This window comes from Microcaecilia unicolor, chromosome 6, assembly GCF_901765095.1.
Source record: "Microcaecilia unicolor chromosome 6, aMicUni1.1, whole genome shotgun sequence".
In the NCBI taxonomy this organism is placed as follows: Eukaryota; Metazoa; Chordata; class Amphibia; order Gymnophiona; family Siphonopidae; genus Microcaecilia; species Microcaecilia unicolor.
The window spans coordinates 140,667,365-140,686,580 of record NC_044036.1 but is presented as its reverse complement, the minus strand read 5'-3'; the positions used below and the strand labels follow the sequence as shown (position 1 = coordinate 140,686,580).

At 43.4% G+C, this 19,216-nt stretch overlaps 1 protein-coding gene across 4 annotated transcripts in view; it reads left to right on the top strand.

Moving 5' to 3' along the window:
- USP19 (ubiquitin specific peptidase 19) overlaps nt 1–19,216 on the top strand; it is a 100,798-nt gene that overhangs the window by 9,672 nt on the left and 71,910 nt on the right. For all 4 annotated transcript variants that reach the window (XM_030208385.1, XM_030208386.1, XM_030208383.1 and 1 more), the window contains exons 3-4: nt 16,297–16,425; nt 17,334–17,470. In XM_030208385.1, coding sequence (XP_030064245.1) covers nt 16,297–16,425; nt 17,334–17,470 — 266 coding nt within the window. The remainder of the gene's footprint in view (nt 1–16,296; nt 16,426–17,333; nt 17,471–19,216) is intronic.

The following is a 19,216-nucleotide window of genomic DNA, read 5'->3' as shown; positions in this document are numbered from 1 at the left end:
AACTACTATCGAATATGAACCTAAACCCACATATATATGCTGATGATGTAACGATCTTCATCCCATTCAAACAAGATCTAAGGGAAATCTCCAACGAAATCAAACAAAGCCTACATATCATGAACTCCTGGGCAGATGCATTTCAGCTGAAACTTAATGCAGAAAAAACCCAATGCCTAGTACTCACCTCGCAATACAATAAGAATAAATTTACCACCATCAACACACCTAAACTAAATTTACCAGTCTCGGACACCCTAAAAATTCTTGTCGTCACCATTGATCAACACCTAACACTTGAGAGTCATGCGAAAAACATAACTAAGAAGATGTTTCATTCAATGTGGAAACTAAAAAGAATCAGACCATTTTTTCCAAGGACTGTCTTCCGCAATCTGGTACAATCATTGGTACTCAGTCATCTGGACTATTGTAACTCACTCTACGCTGGCTGCAAAGAGCAAATACTCAAAAAACTCCAGACAGCCCAGAACACGGCAGCCAGACTAATATTCGGCAAACCAAAATACGAAAGCGCGAAACCTCTACGAGAGAAACTACACTGGCTCCCACTTAAAGAACGCATCGCGTTCAAACTCTGTACCCTAGTCCATAAAATCATCCATGGTGATGCCCCAGCCTACATGTCAGACCTAATAGAACTACCCAGGAATGCAAAAAAATCTTCTCGCACATTCCTTAATCTTCATCCTCCCAAGTGTAAAGGTCTGAAATACAAATTAATGCACGCATCTACCTTTTTCTATATGAGCACACAGCTCTGGAACGTGTTACCACGCAACCTGAAGACGGTCTATGAATTGACCAATTTCCGTAAACTATTGAAAACCTATCTCTTCGACAAGATATATCACAAAGATCAGCACGTGTAACTGTATATTCTTTAATATATCCAGAAATGTCTTATAATGTCTTTTACTTTAAAACTATTATGTATTTCAACACCATGTAACAAATACCCTCTCTAAACCAAATGTATATTCTCTTCTATTTCCAATTTCCATGATGAATTGTAAGCCACATTGAGCCTGCAAAGAGGTGGGATAATGTGGGATACAAATGCAATAAATAATAATAATAAATATTAAAACGTCACAGAAACCCCTCAAACAATGTGTAAACAAAGCCATGGAGTTCCTGATTTTCAAAAATAGTTCTAAAACAAAGATTTTTAATGGATTTAGATGTGATGACATCAGCGGGGGTCTGTCAGATATGCCGTATGGTCAGATTATCGAAGGTTGGATGATCAAGACTGTACTGTATATGCTCTTTCTGACCTCCTCCTTTCAATTCTAATTCTGTCATGGAATGTTACTTTATCGTTATAGTCTTGTTTCTTAGGATCTGGGAACCAGACTTGAAACTAGAATTTTTATGAATGAACATTTATAAATTACACATTTATAAAGTGATGCACAGCAAGTTATTTGAGTAGTAGGGAAGGCGTGAAAGAGGCTGCCACTCTCCCTATCACCCACCCATCTACAGGTACAACGTATCTGCCAAATAGGCCTTAGGCTGTGGCTACTGAGGCAAAAGGAGGGAAATCAAAGCTTCAGCTACTAAGGGGGTGAGGGTTGGTTTCTACCCACCTACCCCCAAAGACTGCAGCCTTATCCTTTTTCCATTGCTCACCTGCCCCAAGCAGCTGTAGTTTTAAATCCCCTCCCCCCCCCCCCCCCCCCCCCCGGTTAGTCCACCCACTCCAAGCAACCACAGTCTTAATTATCTACCCATCCACCAGCAACTTTGGAGTCACATCCCCACCCCCACCCCCAGCAGTAGCCTCTCTGACTCTCTCAATCCCTCTTCCTGCTCCCCCCCCCAAAAAAAAAAAAACAACAAAAAACAAACAAACAAATTGTTTAAAAATTTGTATTGATCCTACCAACATGGCTACTGGAGAAGCACCTCAGCAACAGTGTTCCTTAGTGGCTGCTTCTGTGGTTTCCGGCATTCCAAGTATGCTCCTTTTCAGAGTAGCTCCAAAACTATCTCTCTGCCTCCCTGCTCCTAACATACACCTCGGTCACTACCCCTTATACCCTCCTGTGGCATGTACACTCCCTCATATACCCTGTAGCTGTCTCCAATGACAACCCCCTAAAACTGAATTCCTCAGTATTTCTCTCCAACTTTCTCTCCTCTTCCAGCCCATTCACACTCCTCCCCCCCCCCCCCCCCCCCCCCGTTGCAGCACAAACATCCAGCTCAGTCTCATGTCTATCTGCCACCCCCCAGCAGCACAGACACCTAGTTCTGTCTCTGCTGCCTCTCCCCATGCAGCACACAGACATCCAGCTCTCCCCTTCCTCTGACATGACACAGAGCTCTCTCTCTCTCTCTCTCAACCCCACCTCCCAGCTCTGGCCTGGCAAGGATCAGAAGCAGAAAAAAGGAAGAGCAGCAGCACATAGGTTGCATTCTCCTCCTCTGCCTTTCTGGCACTAAATACAAAATTTGAACCATGTGGTTTAAATTTTATATGCCATACCAAGTGGCAGGAGGCCATGGCCTGAAGCGCAGCCGTTCTACTTCTATTCAACCTCCGCTAGGAATTGGGGTGGGAGGGTGTGTCCATATGCACAAGTACTTGCCGCTAATGCTGGCTGCTGACCGTATCTTCAGGGTGCAAAGCCAGGTCCAATTTTTTTTTTTTTAGTCACCATGGCCACCTGGGGTTTGTTGAGCCCTGAAGTACCTGTAATAAGAAAAAAACATAAACACACATGATCATCACTTATCACAGACACAAGACCACATAAATAAAACAACGTAAAACATGTCCAGCAGTTCATCCCATTACCCAATAGGAATGTAAAATTGCTGTTGGTGTCATCAGTGTGATTCATGTCTCCTTAATATCTGCTGTCCCTTGGCTAATAATTCATACCTTTCCCACTGCATCTGCTAGGACTTTTGTTCTATCGCTTATTATGTTCCTTTTCTATTACCCTCTGTTTGTTTACTGATCTTCTTGATTCTATTCACCTCTGCCCTTTACCCTGCAGAGAACTACATATTCAAGTAATAAGTGTGAGGTTCAGAGCACTCCATAAGGTTTTGCATGGAAGTAATTAGTGCATTGTAATGTCTGCATTATTAGGATCTTTGTACATTTGAGAGTATGCTTTAAAGGAACTGCTGCTTTTCACAACTGGGGGACATTTTGAACTTGGGGTCAACAAGAGAGAACTCTAATACTGATACCTTCAGAAAGTCGTTTATGCTTAATTAGTGGACTAAAACTGTTGCAAAAATGGAGAGCATATGTTCAGCTGACTTGTTTTTGAATTAAAGGCCGGTGTTGCTTTCCCTGAGGATCTGAGGAAATACTTGAGATCTCATCTCTGGGAATTTCTTACCTTCTGCCATAGCAGAGCAGCTGCCTCGGCTACACTTGTTACCCAGAAAACAAGTGTGAAGTAACCCTGGAATATGACACTGCTGACAGAGCCGGCTATAGAGTAACCGAAGAACCTTGTTGTGCAGCTTGAGAATTCAGGTCCCAGAGGGACAACTCAGAAGGATTAGAATGAGGATTGCTTAGCTTTTTATCAACAAATGCTTCTCTTAAAAGTTTTTCTTTGTACGTAATGGATTTATTTACTGGTTTGTTTCCATACCTAGTATGGTGAACCTAATAAAAGAGTAAGAGCATAAGAATTGCCATACTGGGTCAGACCAAAGGTTCATCAAGCCCAGTATCTCTTTTCTGTCCATGGCTAATCCAGGTCACAGATACCTGCAGGATCACAAAAAGTAGTTACCTGTTCAATAATGGTTTATGGACTTTTCCAACCCTTTTTTAAAACTAGCTATGGTAATTGATTTTATCGCATTCTCCAGCAACAAATTCCAGGGCTTATTCACTAATTTCAACTTTGATATCTACTCCGCTCCTGCAGAGATTCAAAGCATATGCTATGATTGTAGGTGCTGCATATGTGATATAGTGTGCTGCGGCGGCTAAGAGAGTGCACAGAATGTTGAGTATTATTAGGAAAGGGATGGAAAATAAACAAGAGGATGTTATAATGCCGTTGTATTGCTCCATGGTGCGACCGCACCTCGAATATTGTGTCCAATTCTGGTCGCTTCATGTCAAAAAAAGATATAAAGGAATTGGAGAAGGTGCAGAGAAGGGCAACGAAAATGATAAAAGGGATGGAACGACTTCCCTATGAGGAAAGGCTAAGACGGTTAGGGCTCTTCAGCTTTGGAGAAAAGGCGGCTGAGGGGCGATATGATAGAAGTCTACAAGATAATGAGCAGAGTAGAGCAGACAGATGTGAAGTGTTTGTTTACACTTTCAAATAATAATAGAACCAGGGGGCACAAGATGAAGCTAGAATATGGTAGATTTAAAACAAATAGGAGTAAGTTTTTCTTTACTCAGCGTGTAGTTGGACTCTGGAACTCGTTGCCGGAGAATGTAGTGACAGCAGCTGGACTTACGGAGTTTAAGGGGAGTTTGGTCAGATTCCTGAAGGAAAAGTCCATTGAACATTATTACTTTTTTTTTTTGCCAGGTTCTTGAAGCCTGGATTGGCCGCTGTCAGATGCTGGGCTTGATGGACCCTTGGTCTTTTCCCAGTATGGCGGTGCTTATGTACTTAATCCCTTTCTCTCCCTGCCATTTTTGGGTCACAGCCTGTAGAAGTCTGCTCAGCACCTGTCATACTTTCCAACTACTGGATTTGCCATTAAAGCTCACTCCAGCCATGATGTCTTTTAAGTTTTAATGTGATTCCATCTTTTTTCTATATAGGGATCCTCTGTGTTTATCCCATGTATTCTTGAATTCCATCACTGTTTTTGTTTTCACAACCTCCCCCAGGAGGGCAGTTCCAAGCAATCCACCACCTTGACTGTGCAAAAAGTACTTCCTGATATTGCTCCTAAGTCTTACCACCTTGCAGCCTCAACTCATTACCGCGAGTTCTACCGCTTCCCCATTTGTGAAAAGATTTGATATTAATACCTTTTTAAGTATTTAAACATTTGTATCCTGTCCCTCTCTTCCTTTAGGGTATACATATTCAGTCTTCACCTGTTCTAAAAACAGAATTTTATAAATCTTGATCATGTGCTTTCTCCACGCTGAAGACCCTAACCTGTTTACAACCATTCCATCCCCTAATTTTGATTTCTCTTCTCTCTCTTTTCTAGTTCCATTATATCTTTTTTTTTTTTTCTAGATGCAGTGATTAGAGTTGCACAAAGTATTCAAAGTGCAGTCACACTATGGAGCGATTCAAAGGAATTGTGATATTCTGAGTTTTATTTTTCCTGCAGAACTTTTATCCTGTTTAATCCTGTGCCTTCTTTAACATATAGAGGGCAATTCTATAATGCTTAGTTTTAGGTGGCTTAAAGATATGTAAATGTGACCACTTAGGGAATCGAACTAGCAGAAAAGTGTGTGCATCATGATTTGATGATGCGTTTGAACAGCGCGCACAAGTACCCATGTAATTATAGAATGTTATTTACATGCTAACATTTAGGCACAGTAATTACTACAATCCCAGGCATCATAAGATAATGTGTCAAGCATCGCCTGTATCATCGGCATTAGCCTTTTTTTTTTTTAAGGGTCTTTAGAGTATGTGACACACGTAAGCACATACTGTTTCTTTCATGCAAAAGTGACCCCTTCCTCATGGGTCCCAAATTTTTTCACCAGCCAAGATTCTAAGAATGTACGAAGTTCTCAGTCCCCAATTTCCTGTGGAAGCCCAACAAAACGCAAGTTATTACGCTGAGAACGGTTCTCAAGATCTTCAATTTTCTCTGCTTATGCTTCCATCAGCTTTTGAAGCTTAGTGTAGTTCTCCTCCACAACTCCCACTCGATCTTCCACGGCCCCAGTACATTGCTGATACGCCACCAGATCTTGGCTCAGTTGTGCCATGTTATGCTGTAGACCCTCCAGCTTAGTATCCAGGCTGTTTAGCTTTTTATCCAATATTGTCTCAATCGCGCTCGTCACTTCTCCCACGATCTCCGCCATCCGCGCAGACCCGACTGCTGAGCCTGGTGGACTTGCCGGAGCCGCCATTTTGTCGTCCAGTGCTCTGCTTTTCTCTCTGTCCTTCTTCAGCATTTCAGCAGCCATACCTGTCAGCGATCTCAAATTCCGATCCAGTTCCGTATTGCTAATGTGTGCAGACAGAATCTTCTCAAAGTCACTGCTCTCGGGGAATTAACAGCAGGAATTGCAAGGAGGTACCTGGAGCGGAGCTAACAGCAACGGCTCCCGTACATAGCATCACATGACTCCCCGGTCCCAAATTTTTTAACGGAAATCTTTTTCTTCAGTACTTTGAAATAAAATGTCTTCAGTTTAGGCCCAGGCATTTAAACCAGTTGGGCTAGCGCAAGCGATCATTCCTTAATGTACCCATGATTTTGGCTATTTGTGCTAATATTCTATAAAAAGGAGCTGTAACCAGCACCTAGAATGAGTACAACTTGCCTAGACAGGGATAATTTGAATCGTGCAACTCCATCTGTTCTTGACGTAAAAGCATCTGTTGTATTTTGCCTTTATTGCAGCCTTTCTGTTTGAGCTTGTTGTGTTAGCATGCATCATATACCTCACTCTGAACCATGTGCTGCTGAGCAGTTGTTTGCTTTCCCCTCATGCTCTAGTTTAAAAGCTGTCATATTTCAGTGCCAGCAGGCAGAGTCCATCCTTTTGGAGCAGGTTCTCTCTTTGCACAGTTGTCTCATCCAAGCTTTGAGACTCCAGGGCTAGGCTGCCTTAGGAGAGTGTGTACAGGAATGCTACCCTGCAGATTCTGGATTTCAACTTCCTACTTAAAATTCCACCAGAGTATTTTTTTCTCTCTCTTGTCCGTTAGGCTATTTGTTCCTTGGTAGAGACATTGACCCACAAAGAGTATGCCATGTGTACCTGCAACAGCAGGTGAAGAAAGTATATGGCCTCAGAGGGCTAGACTGTGTATCAATCATTTTCTTTCATTTCTTCCTTAACAGTCCTAAAAGTCAGCATTGTCTGGGATACCAAGAGGAGCTCCTAAGGAACTAAAGTCCAACAGCAAGTCCCAAAAAGCAAATGTAGCAATATTAGAGTGATAGCAAATATGCTTTGAGTAGCGCACACAATTAGGGCTGCACTGAATTTTCGTATTCGGCCCCAAATATGTTATTCGTATATGGCCGATTAGTTTTGTGTACGAATCATCTTGGGCTTTACTATGCTAATCCTACCAAAATAAACACTTGATCTCTGATTTTACATAGCTTCTTTTATTATTTATGTTCACATGGTGCCCATTATTTGTATTCAGTGTTCAGCCAAACATTTTTCATTATTCATATTCAGCTGAATAGTAGAATGTGCTATTCGGTACAGCTCTACCCACAATTGCGAAGGTCATGCATATAACAGATTGTGGGGTCAGTCTTCTTACTGGCCACAACCATAGCCACACTGGACTTGTGGGACTGCAAAGTTGCTTTCAAAGAGAAATTGCAAGTGTAACTGGCTGCAGACAAGCATGAATAATTTGGTCATTCATTTTGCCCACCCTCTAAAGACCACACCACAGTTTGCCATCTTCATGCCTTTTTTTTTTTTTTTCAAGTTCGTAGAAGTGTGAATACCGTGACTAGTGTGCATACTTTTATCCCAGATGGGGATGTGAGGAAATTTGGGTTAATGACTTGCAAACAACACTTTGAATATTATCCATGCTGTAAGTATCCTTTTTAGGGCCTAGAAACTGCTTGTATCAGGGTAGAGAATAAGGGAGTAGCCTACTGGTTGGTTCAGCGAACTTTGATCGTTGGGAACTGGGCTTGATTCCCACTGCAGCTCCTTGTGACTTATCAAGTCTCTTAACCCTCCATTGCCCCAGGTACAAATAAGGACCTGTATATAATATGTAAACCACTTTAAATGTAGTTACGAAAACCATAGAAAGACGATATATCAAGTCCCATTTCATCTTTCCCTTAATGGATATATCCTTTTTGGCATTTTGCTCTAGGTCTTGCTTTCCCCTCATGCTCTAGTTTAAAAGCTGCCATATTTCAGTGCTCTTTGTTTCATCTTTTTTCATTAAAGCAACATGCAGTTTTTCTGATCTGTTGTCAGAACCTGTCACTTCTTGTGTGAAGAATGATGGATTGTGCAGGAGCACACTGAAATGCAATATTGAGGATTTGGTGGAGCAGGTTCTTTAAGCTTCAGCTCGCACACAAACTCTGAACTAGAGAATGACACAGGGACAAAGTTTGTCTCCGTCCCCGTGGGCTCTGTACTCATCTGCAGAAGCCTTGAACACTTATGATTTTATATTTAAATCTTTTTATTAAAATATAAAAAGGAACAATATGCTCTGCAACTGTTTTGTATAAATTACAAATTGAGAACAAAAATAACAATGAGCAGCTATAATAACCCTCCTTCCCACTCACCCTCTACCCTTCCAATCCCAACAATAGGTGATTTCTACTACACCAAGGAATCCTAATTCCAGGGGTATAAAATACAACCCATTCTATATGCCCTAGAGGGGGAAAATATGCCCTATAAAGCACTGTTATGTTTTTTTTTAATCAGTCGATAATTAAGAAATCATCAATAATCTCAGGATTCAATCTAGCTCTCCTGTCTTCCACAGTCCTTCCTGGAATAGAAGTTGTCTTCTTAGAAGATGTGCTGGTAGCAGGATGTACAGGATCTCCCATGCAAATTTTGCTAGTTGTGGCCAGTATGCTTGCTTGTTTTTCCAAAAAATCAAAATATCTTTGTAGGCATCACTTAAAAATAACAGTCCAGTTCATTAACAGGCTTTAAAGTAGAAAATGACAGGGGGACAAAGTTTGTCCCCTGTCCCCGTCTCTGTGGGCTCTGTCCCCGCCCTGTCCCCATCCCCGCGGTTACTGCGGTTCCCCGTCCCCGTGTCATTCTCTACTCTGAACTCATCAGTGTGGTAGAGGAATTCTTGCTATAAATTGTGCTTGATGTGTATTTTTTTCTAAAACAAATTGCCTTGCTGCCATAATGTTGGTGGTGTAAGTTATTAGTCCAGTATTTGATTTAGAAGATATTTAGAAGGTTAGATTTTTGGTGGGGGGGAGGGGGGGAAGAGCAGAAGCTCCACTGAGTCAAAATATTCTGCAATCTGTTTTTTTGTGGATTTTGTTTTGTTTTGTTTTTTTATTATTATGTGGCTGCTTTTTCTTTGATTTGTAGCGTTTCCCCCCCCCCCCCCCCCCCTTTCCTAGAGCTCACTGACTCAAGTCAGGAAACAGATCTTGATGGTAAGTGGCACATGCCAGGTGTGTAGTCTGGGCATGTCTGATGGATAACCGTGTGCCAGGACTTCATCTGCATGCAAAACATTGCAAAAAAAAAAAAAAACCTCTGATGCAAGCCAAAGGTTGGTCATAATGTTGTCTGTGCACCTGTAGCCCTGCTTGTACCCTTTGCTACTAGTAGAATGAGAGTTCTCTCATGTAATAATTTGTAAAATATATTCTTTCATAGATTTGCCTTAAGGGAACCTAGTACTTTTATTCTTGCTTTGAGTGTTCTTAAGAGCACATAATATTGTGGTGGTTGGTTTTTGCAAAATAATATAACTTATGCATGAGCATGAAAATGGTCCCCCCCCCCCTCCCCCCTTTGGACAACTTGATGTTTGAGGAGAGATTGGCATGTTGGCTAATAATTTTGCAAGTGATTTCTTCCGAGTGCTGCAGTTTGGGGTAGTTTTTCTGTTCTGTATAGCAAATAACAGGGGTTGCTAAGTTTGAGACTTATTCAGCAGCCCCTCTTTATAGACATCTCCTACAGCTCTTGACCAAGTCAGTTAAACAGTGCCCACATCCTAGGTAAGAACAATTTTCCTAAAATAGCAGAAATAAGACATTTCTTATTCTCTTAGTACCTGTTGCTTTTCCTCATTATCAGGTTCATACCATTGTTTAAGTGTAATGTGGGGAATGCAGTGGCATAAAAACCACTTAATGGGAAAATGTTCAGGTTTGTGTTGAAATGAACATCAGTTTGGTTGGTATGATTTAAGCAACAGCTCCTTGCAGTTATATTCCTGATCCAGAGAAAAAATATATTTTCTATATAAATGTGCAGGATGAATGCAAGAGACAGATGTTATTAGGAGGCAAACAGTCTTTATTTAAAATTCAAAGGCTCCCAGAGATTTAAACATCTGTGCCCGACATGGCCATGTTTCGCCTGGAAACAGCTGTGTCAGGGGCTCAGTTACTAAAAAAAAAATCAAACAAACACACACATATTTAAATGTTCCAGGCAAAACATGGCAATGTCGAGCACAGTTGTTTAAATCTCTGGGAGCCTTTGAATTTTAAATAAAGACAGTTTGCCTTATAATGTCTGCCTCTTGCTTTTATCCTCCACGTTGGATTTGGTGGACCATTTGCCGTGTTACTTTCTCATATATAAGTGCACACATCAGGTGGTGTCTTTTTGCATCAGTGGAGTATACACTGCAGAACTTCAATGGCCCCATGGAAAGGAAGGGACTCCAGTATTTTCCTCCTGCCCCAGTCAGATAGTAGCTGGACTGGCGGCCTGGGTCAGTTGGACTAAACCAGGGGGGGTAGCTAGGTGGGACCACAGGGGCATGGGCCCCCACAGATTTAGCCCTTGCCCCCTCTATTTTTGATTCCCCCCCCCCCCCCCCACCACCACTGACCCTCCCACGCCACTTTAGATTCCCACTCCCGCCGCCGCTGCCTGGTAGCTTTGCTGGTGGGGGTCCCCAACCCCCGCCAGCAAATGTACCAAGCAGCAGTGGGAAGGGGAGATCGAAAGTGGCAGGGGAGGGTCGGCAGTGGGAAGGGGGGGGGGTCAAAAGTGGCAGGGGGGGTCGGCGGCTGGAGGAGGCAGTCTAAACTGTGCCTCCCCACCTCAGGCTCTGGACCCCCCTCCCGCCGAGGTCTCGCTACACCCCTGGACTAAACAAACCTGGAAAGCAGAGCTGCTCAGCCTCACAGAGACAGGAAGCCTGGTGATGACTGGGGAAGATTGCTGAAAAAGGCAGAGGAATGGGAAGGGTTTAGCAGCTACCAGTAAGCACTCATGATAATACCAGCATTTATACCCCTCACTGTCATTGGTACTGTCTCAAAGGGGGTAATTCTGTAAAGGGATTAATAATATAAAACAGCATTTTACAAGAGGGCTCTTTTAAAACTGCACCTGTGAGGGCAATTCTGTAACCAGGCATCCCTTTACATGTGTATATGCACCAAAAAGTAGCACTGAAGCGTGTAAGAGCCCTAAGGGCATGTGAATGCAAGGGGGCCGATGCTGGGTTACGCTGATATTCTATATCTGAATCTGGGCACCCAGATACTGTTACAAGTGTTCTCTATCAGCAGGGCACCTGCAAGGAGTCACTCGCTGATACAATTGTCACCATAGCGCCTTAGCTGTTTCTTGGCATAGAGGATAGGTAGAACCCAGGTGGCACATACACAGTTGTACTTGACTCAAAACAGGTGTAAACATTCACCTACTTTCCCTTGGGTAGTTTGTGTCTTTGGTCTTTATAAAATGTTTTACCTGGAATATAATGCACCTGTTGCTTTGGTAAACCATGTGCCTTGTTATAAACATTCTCAGACTTTCCAGGGTTAGTTGACCAGTTGCAGTGCTGCCTCTAGACCTCTCCCTTTCCTTCTATGGTAAACTAGCCGTTGAGCCCGTTAAAACGGGCTGGTATTGGGGTTTTCGGAGGTCGACGCTACCGTCCCCCCCCCCCCCCCCTCTGGAGTCACTGCTGCCAGCCCTCCACCTGGCCCAGGCCCTCTCTCCGCTACTGAACTTACATCCATTGGCCAGAACGCAGCAGGGCAGATCAGCTGAGCTGCCGTCGGCCTTCCTTCTCTGCCTCGTCCTCGTGTGACGTAACGTCAGCGAGGGCGGGGCACAGCCAGGGAAGGAAGGCCGACAGCTCAGCTGATGTGCGTGCTGCGTTCCGGCGAATGGATGTAAGTTCAGTAGCGGAGAGAGGGTCTGGGCCGGGTGGAGGGCTGGCGGCGGCGACACTGGGTGGGGGGAGCGGTAGCGGTGACCTCGGCGGCTTTGCGCAGTTTCCCTCTCTGTCCCGCCCCCGTCATCACGTATTGACGCGGGGGCGGGACAGAGAGGGAAGTCTCTACTGCGCATTTGCGAGTGAGTCGGTCACTTGCCATTTATATGTTTGATAGTACATTTTTCACAGGAAGAAAAGCTTCAGCACTTATGCCACCGTGGGACCTTGGGGGCCTGGGCCCCTCCTTTGGAAACGTCATTCTTTCATCTTTTCCTTCCTTTTCTGTGGCTCTCTGCACTTCATTGTCTCCCTTCTGCCCGAGAATCTAGAAAAATCTAAAAATCCAGACTGACCTGATCCCCCAGCAGTCCCGATTTTTGGACTTCTGCTGTAGTAGGCATAATTTTAATTTAAATTTCTTTATTAATTTCAAATTAAACAAAGATACATCTCTTTGAATAGATACATCCATTTCAGGCTTCAAAGAACATATAAAGAATATTATTACAAAGAAACTTTCTTAAGAAATGGAATTATAGTCCACTAATATAAAATGGTGGATTCAAGACGGAATAAAGCCAAAGGAAGTTAGCATAAGAAATAAGTGAATTAAAGTATACTAGCAGCGGTTCTTTAAATATTTTCGGGACTTGATATTTGGGTTAAGGCCTGGTTCCTCTTCATATCAAGGAAAGACCGCAATTGTTCAGGTTCAAAAAATATATTTTTTTTCTCCTTAAATATCAACATGCATTTACACGGAAATCGTAACTGGAATATCGCCCCAATTGTAAGAGATTCCTGTTTCATGTCCAGAAATTTTTTTCGCCTTTGTTGTGTCCATTGTGCAATATCTGGAAATATAGAGACGTTGCGTCCTTTAAAATCCGGATGAATATTTTTAAAATAAAGTCTCATTAAAGATTCTTTATCCTGTAGGAAAACAAATGTTACAATTAAGGTTGCTCTAGTCTCTGTATTATCCATTGATTGCTCCAGAAAATTTGTTAAGTCCAGTTTCTCAGGTAAATCAGGTTTAGGAATATCTTTTTGTGGGGAAATCTTCATTTCCAGAGAATAGATTTTTTGAAGTGGAGGTAATGATTGTTCGGGGTATTTGAATATCTCTTTCAAAAATTTTTCAAACATATCCTTGGGAGTGACAAACTTAGATTTTGGAAAATTTAGCAATCTTAAGTTCAGGTTTCTTGATTGATTTTCAAGATTCTCTAGTTTCCTGTGAGTTAGTATTCGGTCCCCTGAAATCAATGATTGTTGTTGAAAAATTTTCCTAATTGTCCTTCCAAGTCAGTTTGCTTTTTCAACAGCCCTTCAGACTGACTTTTTAAAAAGTTTATCTGTGTTGAATTATTCAAGGAGACAGTAATAAATGAGGTGCAAACCTTGTGGAGAGATTCTAAAGCCGTCCAAATCGTCTCCAGCGAGACCTCGTGAGGTTTAACCAGGGGCTGCATCGCCAAGACACAGGAGGTAATTTCCTCCTGTGTTTCTGTTATCGGCGGTTCCTCCATAGTTTCCCCCACCGTTATCCCGGGCGATCGCTGGGCTCTCTGCGCCGATCCTAGAGTTGAATTTGGCGTCGCTATTGCCTCCGGAGCGCGCCACTCCTTCGATCCCGTACTGTCTTCGACGGTCGGTACAACGCTTCCGGGTGCACACGGCGTCGGGGTCAATGGTCCCAGCGGGCTGAGCGATAGATCACTCTCCTGAGCAGGGCTCTTCCTTTCCCAGCTAGTGGAAACGCCCGATACCGGAGTAGAAACCAGAAATGCAGACAAAGACTGCTGCCCAGGCAAGGAAGGGATCTGCTTCGGGAGGGGTGGGCCCCTTGGCTTCCCTTTCCTTTTCGGCATGGTTCAACAGGAAAAAGTCCGTTGTAGAGGTAGTTTTCGGGAGCGTCTTTGTCGCACGTCCTGCTAGATCGCCATCTTGGATGTAGTAGTAAGCATAATTTTAAATGACCTTCTTTGTAAGGTGTGCCATATGTTACCACTAGTGCAAACTTTGTGTAAACTCTTTTAAAACTGGATAGTTTGTTGCTGAAAAGCTGTTTGGAGTTATTTTTCCAGCCTGTTACTTTTTAAAGGTGGCAGATGGAAGTGTAGCTGACTTCTCATCAAATTAATCCCCTACAGTTAGTGTCATAATGCAGGCAGTCTGTGCCTTCTGCACATGGTTTATGTTTTTTTACCCTTCCTTCAGCCCCATATACATTTTCTTCATTCACCCTTTTTTAAATTGACCCACTAGTTTCCATCTTTGGGCTTCCAGTTTATCCAGGACCAGCCTCTTTTTTTTTTTTTTTTTTTTTTTTTTTTTTGCATCTATCTAGCATGTGTTTCCTGTCTAATATCCCTTCCCTCAACTACCATTTCAGTGAGCTGAAGGCCATGTATCAGGGCTTCTTATAGAGCTCTACAGTTGTTATCCCTAATTTCAGTCACTGAGTGTGCTCCCTTCCTGCTCAGGCTTTGAATGTTGCCTTTACAACACCCTCAAACCCTCCCCCGTCTCCCTCCCTAGTCCTGGCTGGCTCAAGAAATGGAAGATGTGAAGCAGGAATCGAAACCTGCTCCTGCATACAAGTGTATGGCACTGCCTTTAAGCTGGCTCTCATCTGCATTTGAGAAAGGTAGAATCTGTGGTCTGGCAGCACCGGTGGTTAGGAGGCGGGGCTAGTGCTGTGCAGACTTCTACGGCCTGTGCCCTGAAAATGGCAGATACAAATCAAGGTCAGGTATACATCTAAAGTAGCACAAATGAGTTTATCTTGCTGGATGGACCGTACAGGTCTTTTTCTGCCGTCACTTACTATGTTACTGTCTGAGTCCCTCATATATTGTAGATGTCACATGGAGGTGCATAATCGAAGGGGACGCCCAAGTTTTGCTGAGGACATCCTCGCAAAACGTCCCAGTGGAGGGGCGGGGAAACCCGCATTATCAAAACAAGATGGACATCCATCTTTTGTTTCGATAATACGGTCAGGGACGCCCAAATCTTGACATTTAGGTCGTCCTTAGAGATGGTCGTCCCTAGACTTGGTCATTTCTGATTTTCAGCGATAATGGAAACTAAGGACGTCCATCTCAGAAACGACCAAATGCAAGCCCTTTGGTTGTGGGAGGAGTCAGCATTCGTAGTGCATTGGTCCCCCTGACATGCCAGGACACCAACCGGGCACCCTAGGGGGCACTGCAGTGGATTTCATAAATTGCTCCCAGGTACATAGCTCCCTTACCTTGTGTGCTGAGCCCCCCAAAACCCACTACCCACCACTGTACACCACTATGGGTGAAGGGGGGCACCTAGATGTGGGTACAGTGGGTTTGCGATGGATTTTGGAGGGCTCACATTTACCCCCACAAGTGTAACAGGTGGGGGGGTGGGCCTGGGTCCGCCTGCCTGAAGTGCACTGCACCCACTAAAACTGCTCCAGGGACCTGAATACTGCTGTGATGGACCTGAATATGACATTTGAGGCTGGCATAGAGGCTGGCACAAAATATTTTTAAAGATTTTTTTTTTTAGGGTGGGAGGGGGTTAGTTACCACTGGGGGAGTAAGGGGAGGTCATCCCCGATTCTCTCTGGTGGTCATCTGGTCAGTTCGGGCACCTTTTTGTGGCTTGGTCGTAAGAAAAACAGGACCAGGTAAAGTCGTCCAAGTGCTCATCAGGGATGCCCTTTTTTCCATTATGGGTTGAGGACGCCCATGTGTTATGCACGCCCAAGTCCTGCCTTCACTACGCCTCCGACACGCCCCTGTGAACTTTGGTCGTCCCCGTGACGGAAAGCAGTTGGGGCGCCCAAAATCAGCTTTCGATTATGCCGATTTGGGCGATCCTGTGAGAAGGACGCCCATCTTGCGATTTGTGTCGAAAGATGGGCGTCCTTCTCTTTCGAAAATGAGCCTGTTAGAGTCTCAAATTATTTTCACCATCTATATCGAGAAGAGATTTTGATAGAGAACCAAAGCTCTTGTGGTAGCAAATTCAAGTTCGTTCATTCTTTAAATTCGTTGTTCCTCTCTTTGATCATGCCACTATAACAATAATTTGAACGATGTCTTTTTTTTTTTGGTGGACACCACATATTGCCTTCCCTCAGGAGTCTGAGGAAGAAGGCTACTATCGTTGTTGTTGTGGAGCCTATGTTATTGATTTGAGCATTTCTTTTTTGCTTTCACAGACATGTTGATAGATTGGAGACAGAATTCAGATGAAGTTATTGTGAAGTTGAACCCTGGAGTTGGAACTCTAAAGCTGGAAGACGTGGATGCTGCTTTCTCAGACACTGACTGCCTTGTTAAACTACCAGGTATTGGAGAGCAGATTTTTCTCAAAAGTCTCTGATGCAAAGCATTTGTATTTTTCTTCAACTAGATTTCTGATTTGGCTGTTGGTTAGTGAAAAGTTAGAGGGGTTTTTTTTCCCCCTCTTTTTGCTTTAGCTTTGACTAATTTAGCACCTTTTATCCGTCACAATAATAGTGTAAAGTTGGATTCCCATCAAACCGCGTATAATGATACAGGCACTCGGCTGAAGGCGCAATGTTAGACATGAGCATCAATCTTATTGCTTATAGCTGTGAAGTATTGCGTGATAAATTTAGCCCAGTGTAGGAAATAGAAGAAAAGAGTCAGAGAAAGTTGAAAATATCAGTTTGTCAAAATATAGAAAACAGACTTGGATGGTTTGATACAGGAGCAGAGGGAAGGAAAAGAAAAAGAATTAAAGTAGGATAGGAAAAAGGAAGGACAACTGAAATGGGAGTGGGTCAGGAGGGTCAGGAGATAGAATCAACCAGACTACAAAAAAGTGGGGGAGGGGAGGAAAAGAGGAGCAGTCTAGTGGTTGGCGCAGCAGGCCAAGGAAACCCACTAATGCATTTGGGCAAGTCACATAACCCTTTGTTGCTTCAGGAACAAAACATAGATGGTGAGCTCTCTGGGGACCTGGAAATACCTAATATAACTCAATAAATTTAAAAAAGGAAAAGAGGAGAATTCAAAATAAGGTATTACAGCTTGTATGGCACTGAATTATCGTATATTAATTTGCCAAAAATCTATTTATTGGGATTCACCCACACTCCCAAAGTTATAAGAGAAAAAAGTCCAGGCTAAGGCAAACTGAAACCTGCATGATACAGTTATATAACCCTGGCCTGTTACTGATTTTTCACTCATAATTTCACATAAATATTTCTGGTGCTTTTTCTTACAGATGGACGTCAGTGGAGCTGTAACTTCTATGAAGAAATTGAGGGCTCATGCAGCAAAGTCCAGTATAAAGAGAGAGGAAATATTCTGCAACTTGTCCTGCACAAGAAGATTCCTTTGCACAAATGGCCAGGGCTGCTGGTAGGCTTCTCAAACTCCAAGCATGGAACAGCTTCCCATTTTTAACCTTCTTTTCCATTTCGCAGCTTCCCACTATTTCAGAACCTATGGGATAGTTGTGTCCATCAACCAGCAGGTGGAGATAGAAAATACTGAGTTGCTTGACTGGGTTCCAAAAAGGATATGTCTCAGCTCAGAACATAAGAATATCCATCTAGCCCAGTATTCCGATTCCAGCAGCGGCCAATTAGTAGCAGTATGCCATACTACCAATCCCAGAGCAAACAGTGGCTTCTCCCATGTCCCTCTCAATAACAGACTATGGGCTTTTCCTCCAGGAACTTGTCCAAACTTTTTTTAAACCCAGATATGCTAACTTCTGTTACCACATCCTCGAGCAACGAGTTCCAGAGCTTAACTATTCTTTGAGTAAAAAAAAAAATATTTCATCCTATCTGTTTTAAAAGTATTTTCATGCAATTTCATTGAGTGTCCCTGGTCTTTGTACTTTTTGAATGAGTGAAAAATTGATTCACCTCCACTTGCTCCACACCACACAGGATTTTGTAGACCTTAATCATATCCCCCCTCAGCCGTCTCTTTTCCAAGCTGAAGAGCCCTAACCTCTTTAGCCTTTCCTCATATGGGAGTTCTATCCCCTTTATCATTGTGGTGGTTGTTCTTTGAACCTTTTCTAATTCCGCTAAATTTTTTGAGATACAGCAAGCAGAATTGAACACAGTACTCAAGGTGAGGTCGCACCATGGAGCAATACAGAGGTATTATGATATTTTTGATCTTATTTTGCATCCCTCTCTCAATAATTCCTAGTCTCCCGTTTGCTTTTTTTTAGTCACCGCTACACACTAGGCAGGAGATTTCACCATATTGTCTACAATGACACCTAGGTCTTTTTCTTTAGCGCTGACTCCTAAAGTGGACCCCAGCATCAGGTAACTGATTCGCATGGAGAGACTAAGAGTAGTCATAGCCTCAGCTCAAGCGAGAGAATTTCTCACCACCCTCAGTTTCAAGGAGGCGTACTTGCATATACCCATATGGCTGCTGCATCAAATTTTTCTATGTTTCATGATGCTGGGCCATAACTTCCAGTTTAGGTCTTTGCCCTTTGGTCTCGGCACTGCTCTAGGAGCGTTTACTAAGGTTATGGTGGTGGTGGCGGCGGCCTTCCTTCTGCGAAAGGGAATAAGTTCACCCATATCTTAACAACTGGCTCATTCATGCATCGTCCTGTTTGGACAGTGTGGCTGCAGTGGACAGAGTTGTCCCTCATCTACAGTCATTCAGTTGGTTGATCAGTTTCAGTAAAGAGCAGACTAACTCCATCACAGACGTTTGAGTATCTGGGCGATCTATTCCACACAGCAGGGGAGAGGATCTTCCTCATGGAGTGCAGGAGATCAAAGTTGGTTGAACAGATTCATCTTCTCCTTAGTCAAGACAGGCTCAGAGTCTGGGGCTCTGCCCAGGTTCTGGGGTCAATGACAGCGACAATGGAAGTGGTGCTGTAGTCAAGGACTCGTATGCAGCCATTACAGGAATCTCTTCTCAGCCGCTGATTTCTGGTGTCACAGAAGTAAGACCTTGGACGCTGGTTGCCAGACGGAGTGCAGTGGTGGTTGTCACCCAGGAATTTGACCATCTGAGCTCCCTTTCTGTTTCTGATAATACAGTGGGAGGTAGTGACAACGGACATCAGCAAGTCAGATTGGGGAGGTCATTACAGATTCTTCTGGCACAGGGTAC